Source organism: Sinohyriopsis cumingii, chromosome 8, assembly GCF_028554795.1.
Source record: "Sinohyriopsis cumingii isolate HCF-2022 chromosome 8, ASM2855479v2, whole genome shotgun sequence".
NCBI lineage: Eukaryota > Metazoa > Mollusca > Bivalvia > Unionida > Unionidae > Sinohyriopsis > Sinohyriopsis cumingii.
Genome location: NC_142968.1, coordinates 91017814 through 91025608, shown reverse-complemented (window position 1 = coordinate 91025608; position 7795 = coordinate 91017814). Strand labels below are relative to the sequence as shown.

The following is a 7795-nucleotide window of genomic DNA, read 5'->3' as shown; positions in this document are numbered from 1 at the left end:
TGATGAACTTCAAAGAAACCAATGTTATATTGAGTGAGATTATGTATGCACCTGGCAAATGAATGATGTCCTATTTTGTTGCAGTCGTGTTTAAGTTCAACTGGTGATGCAAATGTAAACTGATTTGGCAAAATCTGTTTCAACTTTCTGGAAAACCCACTTGATATGAAAATGACACTAATGCTGACAAAAAAGAAGAAAAAAAGATGAAAGTTCCACTTGCCTGGTGATATTTGATTATTAGTAGATTGTGTGAATTCACCTTTACAACATTTCACATCTCATTCTGCAGTCTCAAGCTGTTTTAACCACCATACATGTGCTAAGAGTAATTCGTGTTCTCTATAATGCCCACATTATATCCTACCTTTGTTCCTTAGGTCCAGCTCTAGTGGCAATTAACATTGTTTATGAATTAAAATATTTATTTTGAATTAGTTCTACATATGTTGCTTTGTTTTTTCTATACCCTCTGTTTCTTTCAATGATGGCAATTTAGGTTTGAGTATACAGTACTGTAATGGAAAGTGTTTACTCCTGTTAGTTCTTTGCTGTGATGTTATTTTACTTGCAGTGAAAATAACACTGCATTCTAAATGATCATACTTGGGATTCAAACTAATTGTTGATGATATTATTGTTATGGTTTAGTTTTGGGTTTTAGTGTTGTTGAAGTGGTAAAAAATTATAACTTTACATGTATGAAAATTGAAATGTAATATTCTATTTAAAAATATTTTCTCTTTATGTGATATTAAATATGTAATAAAATAATGATCGTATACTTATTCATTTTCCTCTGATCCTTCTGAAGGTGAGTGACTCCCAAGTTTATTCCACAGACTTGGAAATATGCTGAGGATTCCTGATTTCCATGATTAAAGAATCCATAAATCCTCATGCTGAAACTCTGTTAAGAGCATGGTAAAATGCAAGATTTCCAAACAACAGATTGATTTAATGTAGGATTCATGTAAGTATGCTTAATGATGATTATCAAAGTGAGATGTGTGTGTGATTTGGATTTTTAACATAGCTTTAAGAATTTATCAGTCATATCGCTATGTGTGGCAACTTAATACTGATGTCAAGCACTGGGGCATTATGCCACAGGCATATAGACTTATGTCCCACCCAGTAACATTATCCTGACACCAGGCTGACCAGTCCTAATGCTAACCACTTAATGCTGACCTCCTAGCGAAGCAGCTGTAGGTACCATTCTTATAAGTCTTTGGTATGACTTGGCTGTAGATCAGTCTAAAAGATGCATCTAGTTAGTCTACTGATTAAAATGACAAGGCACTTACGGTCAATTAACAGGTGTTTTAACCTCTTTATCTCAGATCCCCCCAATGTGACTTAGCCTAATCCCTTTACAATCACTTGGACTCTTTGATAAATGTTTCATTTTCATGCATCCAAAATTAAGAAGACATTCTTTTACATAGGTTTCAGAATCCCAGAAAACCCTGGTATAATTGAGTGAACCCATTCAAACATTATTTACCGCCCTTAATGAACAAGATGACATTCAACAACATGACAGTGACCTGCATCTGACCTGATGTATGGACGGAAAATTCAAATAATGTTGTCAGAAACTGAATTCAAATAAATGCAACACATCTAATTAGATATGCAAAGAGAGGAAATGCCACTAAAACAGAATTAGTAAAACATAATCAGACTTGATTCATAGCAAGGAAATAAAATGAAATAGAATGAACAAAAAAAAAATAGACAGTTGTGGTTGATAAAACTGCTGAATCCATTAGTGTGGAACCTCAAGATACTGGAGAAGAGGGCAATATTATTCATATAATAGCCCAATTCAGATAAGGACATAAACAGATTTCAATGATTATATGCATAAATAAATGTATTAGGACTGAATGAAATCTTAAGATACAATTAGTTAAAAAGAACTATTATTGTGGGAATTTTCTGAATGACGACCACTAAAAAACTGAATTTAAATTGACATTTTTCATCTACTGGAAAGAACTTGTTCCATAAGAAATTTTTAAGAGTTTATTTTGATGGAAAGAACTAAGTCCATAAGAAATTAAGAGTTTATTCTGGCCAGTTAAAGTTTAGTACAAGTTTTTTAAAAATAAATATTAGATGATAAAACAAATTAACATCATAAGTGTTCATGTTATGGACATTAATCTGAACAAGGAAAGAAACAAGTCATGATCAAGAATCAAAACTCCTGAAACTGTAATGAAATAATGGGATTAGAATGATCTGCAACTCACATGGACGTTTTGGGGTTTTACCATCTATTACAAAAGGAGTGGTATTATCAGATTAAATCTGTTAATAAAATCTTGCTCCAATCAGGTTCATAAATGTCATAATTGGTAAAGTCCCCCGAAAGTGAGACTGGTCATGTAAATTAGACAATACGGTCCTTTTCTTGAAAACCCTGAGAAAATACTGATTTAGTTAGAATGTGACTGTTCATCCCCATTCATATGAACTGTCTTATGAGCAATGAAACTCTCTCTGCTAGTGAACAAAACAGGTAAATTGCATTCCTCACATTTGAAATTCTCCATCTTGCTAGATTCTGCACAAATATTAAGTGTACAATTTAACTGAATGTCCTTATTTCTCAGCAATTTATCCTGAGTATCAATACTATCACAGTTACATTCCTCTTTTATCTGAAAAGGTGAATGCAAGTGTTCCTTAAGGTGTACCTCATCAGTAACAGCAGATTCACCAAGTTTCAATGAATGTGTGGCTTTGTGTTCATCAACACTCTCTTTGCTTTTGAGCACTACAAGTAAATTGCAATCATTGCATTTATGCAGTTTTTCTTGAATATTGCTTTCGGACTGATTCTCACTGTCATGAACCATGTTCTCATCAGCTGACTGATCAGATTCCACATTCTGAGTTACTTTGACAGCTAATTTACAGGTCAATTCATGCGATTTTAGGACTCTTCTTCTCTCAAATGCAATCCCACATGTTTTACACCGATGCGGTTCATCAACCTTGTGCTTCATTTTCTCATGATTCTGCAAAGACTTTCTATCAATAAATGTCTTTTTGCATATTTTACAGGAATAAGCATGTTTTGAGTTAGAATTTTCGGATTTACATTTATGACTTCTCCAATTACCCCACCCTTTAAACATTTTGTGGCACTTGTCACAATTCAAAACTCTTGTACACGTATTAATTTGCACATGCCTTTTCATGTCACCACTCCTTGCAAAATGTTTTCCACAGGTTTCACATGGAAATTTTTTTTCCCCGGTATGTCGAATTTTGTGATATTCTAGAGTTGCTCTCTGAATGAAAGATTTGCCACAAATTTCACATTTCCATGGTCTAGTACCACTGTGTATTTTCAAATGTCGGTCCAAAGACCCTTTCTGTGTGAATGACTGTTCACAAAGTTGACACTTAAAAGGTTTTTCACCAGTGTGAACCATAAAATGCCGCTCAAGATTTCTCTTCGTCGTAAAATTTTGCTTACATATTTCACATTGGTATGGTTTTTCACCCGTGTGCATTTTTCTGTGGCGATCTAAATTTCCCTTCACTGCAAAAGAATTATTACATATTTCACACTTGAATGGTTTTTCGCCTGTATGTTTTCTAACATGTCGAACCAAGTGAGCAGCATTCTGAAACATCATCTTACAATATTCACATTTATACGGTTTTTGGTCAGTGTGCGTTTTCATATGGCCCTTTAAACTCAATTTATGTTCAAACACATCATTACAAAGAACGCAAGTGAAAAAAAATAGGTTCGACTGTGAGTCTTGAGGACTATCTGATGGAAAGGGTGGGGAGCGTTCACCAGTATTGTATTCCGGCACGTGATCCTTTCTATCCTTTTTCACTATTGAAGCCAATAGTGCTTCGGAGGTTCTACGCGATTCCTCGATACAAGCACTGTCTGTATCCAATCGAACATCCATATTTATATGTAAACTGACCAATTACCGTCCTAGGTCATTGTCTTCTTAGTTTCTTGATCAGATGGGCAATGAAGCTTAGCGGTGTTTATGTAAATTTTGGCTACTCAAATGTAAGTTGATCAATTTCTTGCCTTGACTTGAGAGCCAGCTGTGGAAAATTACCGATTGACGCCTTCTCTATGTGCTTGCAAATAAATGATGTCGCAGCGCCAATGCTGTGCCATTACTCCGGTGGACATAAACAGAGTTTATAACAGCAGTGATAAAGAAGATGAGGAAGTTGAACATTTAACCTTTCATTTAAATATCTCCATTTACAGTGAATTTGTATAAGGAGATTTTGAATGGGGACAACTTATGCCCTTTCTCTCAAGCCAGAAGTAGAAAAAAAAAATCATCAACAAAAACAAATTCTTATTCGGCTGCTCATGACGTGGCATTCTTTTGTAGAAGGCGTGTTCTTGTTTTTACCCATTGTTACAATCCATGGGCGAAAATCCTCTACGTTTTATATTTACCCTTGGCTACTATCTATAAGATTTTATAAGATTCCTTAATTCCTTAATCTGAATATACCTCGCCGTTTTGTTTGTACTCCTCTACTGTGTGTGTGTGTGTGTGTGTGTTTTGGATTTTTATTTAACGTAGCTTTAAAAAAAAATATGTCATATCACTAACAGTTTATAATGATGTCTAGCACGGACATCTTGCCGCAGACAATAAGCATAATGTCCCACCTAGGCCTAACACTAACATCTTAATACTGAGCGCCAAGCGAGGTAGCTGTTTGTACCATTTCCATGAGTATTTGGTTTGACTCTGCCGTGGTTCGACCCCGCGACCTTCCGCATCTAAGGCAGCAGCAGAGAGGGCGAACAGACCATATTATTCCGACAAACAAATAAAACAAACAAAAAAAATAAAATCTCGTAGAAAGGTCCAGATTTTCACAAATAAACGTTTCCTGGGAGGTTTTTATTTTTTGTTGAAACCAACCCCATCAATAAAACCTTAGTTCGAAATAGTAGCTGAAAAATAAAGTACTCTACGTATTTATTTATTTTTTTTGTTTAATTACTGGATTACCAACGTTGGTAGGCGCCCTCTCTGCTGCTATGTTAATTAAAAATTTTTATCAAGACCCACACGATATCTTGTTCTTGGATCATGTAAATTTATTGTTATAAATCCATGCGGAGTAGCTTGCGCTCGTGAGAAGAAATTTCTGAATTTAATTATATCCATGTCACCACCACACCAAGTTTGATGAATATTTCGCAGCGTGTGTGTGTCTACGCCATTAAACACAACTAAAATATTGCAATTGTCTCTAATCACCTTCGGAATTTGTGTATATCGTTGAGTAACATAGATCACATCTGTATTTTTATGTCTACCTCGGGAAAATATTCTAGCTGGATTTGATTGTTTATCTAGCATTACATCGTCGTATACAACTAAATTATTGATAAATCCGTCTAAAACATCTACGGATGGTGCTTCATCAATATCGGTTATAAACTCTATAAGTAGTGAAGGGGGACACTTTACGTATAATGGGAATTAGCATTAAAAACACCCTTGGGACACTTTACGTATAATGGAAATTTAACATGGAGAAAAATCGTGGGACACTTTACGTACAAGGGGAATTAACATGGGAATAAATCGTGGGATACTATACGTACAAGGGAATTTAACATGGGAATAAATCGTGGGATACTATACGTACAAGGGGAATTTAACATGGGATTTTTTTTTTTTAAAAGTTTTTTAAAAATTTAAATTTAAATTTAAATTTAAAAAAGGGGTAGGCAATTCAAAGACTATCTCTTTTCGAGAAATATGGCTGGCCCTGAAAAGGGCCTTTGGGTTTTCTTCTAATTTCTTCTTTTCCTCCACCAACTTCTTATTTTATCTCCAACACTCTTTCTCTTCTTTTTTTTCTCCTTCTCTTCTTTCTTCTCTTCCTCCTCTTCTTCTTTCTTCCTCTTCTCATTTTCCTCTTCTTTTTCAATCTTTTCGTTCCATTTGCGTATTCTTATTCTTTCCTCTTCATCCTCCTTCTCCTCCTTGATCTCTTTCATGACACCACTAATCTTGTCCTTTGCTTTCCTTAAGTTATTAATTTCCATCTTCACACGATGGGGACTATAGGAATAATGGTCTTCAACCAGTCTTAATAGCATCTGTTCCATTATTCCTAAGTTGTCTAAAACGTCTTGCAAGGTTTGAATTTTGTCTATTTGGTTTGACGCCATCTTCTTTTTATTCTTTGCAGAATGGTTTGAACGACCAACACTGTGGGTTCTTATACGAAAAGCGCGTACGTGAAGGAAAACATCCCCCTAAAACATAAAATGGATCTTACCTAGATGATGACCTAACATCGCGCGTACGTGAAGGAAAACATCCCCCTACTTTCTCATTTCATATAATATAACCCTAACTATACTCTCCACATTTGCTAAGAAACCCATAATCTACTATTCACACAAACATACCTCAGCTCTTACTAACACAATCACACAAACACACAAACACATACCCTCATATTTTTAAGAAAGAGTTAGTGTTTATTTTCACACTACTCTACCTACACATTGGCAAATTGATGGTTATTTCTTTTCTTGAGTATTGGGTAGCCCTGAAAAGGGCTGTTTTTTTTTTTTTTAACTTCAGAGGCCCTGGTTAATGGTGGCACCTTCCGGGTCTGGCACCACAGACACAACGTCTACTCCAATCATTAGTCCAATTCACATGACTTGTTTGAAGAGCAGACAGTGGGTGAGTGGCTTCACTATCCCACTCCTCCGTTTGCGGAATAGTGAACACTTCTTCTTCCCTCTGTCTTCTTTGTCTTCGTTGTGATTGTGGTTCAGCTACAGGCTGGCAAGATGTCCTTGCCTCAGGTATCACCTTGCACACAGGGTTCATCATAGGGTGACACCTGATCTCTCTCTTTCTTTCATTCTCTTCTTTCATTTTTCTCTCCTCCTCCTCCTGTTCTATTCTCACCTCTTCCACAAGGGCCTCCGCAGTCAGCTCGTTCAGTAGGTATCTGGCATACTCCAGATGCATCTGAAGTTCCATCAATTTAGTCAGTCTGTTGCTCATTTTTACTGTTGATCAATCAACAAGGGTAGCTAGACTGCCCAGCGAGTTTCAATTTATAGTGAAAGCGCGGACGTGATGGAAAACATCCCCCTAATAACATGAAATTGATCTTACCTGGATCATGACCAAAAAACAACAACAACGCTCGGACCTAAAAGAAACACTCGCTCACTTTTTTATGCTACCCATTACTATTTTAAAATTTTTTTATAAATCACTTCAATTGACTATCCACATACGCAAAGCAATCCAATCTAACCTAAAATATATACCTCTAACAGCCAAAAAACTAACATCATTTTAATCTACTATCCACACCAACCTATTTTATCACTTTCAAACACACAAACACACAAACTCATACCCTCACATTTCTTAGAAAGAGTTAGTGTTTATTTTCACACTACTCTACCTACACATTGGCAAATTGATGGTTATTTCTTTTCTAGAGTATTGGGTAGCCCTGAAAAGGGCTGTTTTTTTGTTTTTGCTATGGCATTCTTTTTTAGTTTCTAAGAATGCGATGTCCTCTGAGGATAGACTTTCTGGCGATAGGTCTGCTTCTTCGGAAAGAGAAGAAGAATTCTTTTGTGTCGATACGACAATCCACAAAGCCTCTGTCAGCTTCAGGTTGCTGTTGTTGCTGTTGTTGCTGCTGTTGCTGCTGTTGCTGCTGTCTCTGAAGTCTGTACTTCTCTGTCCATTCTTCTTTCTCCCTGTTCATTTCT

General features: G+C 36.0%; 1 protein-coding gene across 1 annotated transcript; it reads right to left on the bottom strand.

Moving 5' to 3' along the window:
• Positions 1 to 2063: 2063 nt before the first annotated feature.
• On the bottom strand, positions 2064 to 4030 carry LOC149794133 (uncharacterized). The gene has a single exon (XM_089968187.1). The coding sequence runs from the start codon at positions 3948 to 3950 to the stop codon at positions 2451 to 2453; it is 1500 nt and encodes a 499-aa protein (XP_089824313.1). The 5' UTR covers positions 3951 to 4030; the 3' UTR covers positions 2064 to 2450.
• Positions 4031 to 7795: the final 3765 nt, after the last annotated feature.

Excerpts from the sequence above, each read along its gene's own strand:
- LOC149794133 (XM_089968187.1), bottom strand. The coding sequence starts at position 3,950 with ATGGATGTTCGATTGGATACAGACAGTGCTTGTATCGAGGAATCGCGT.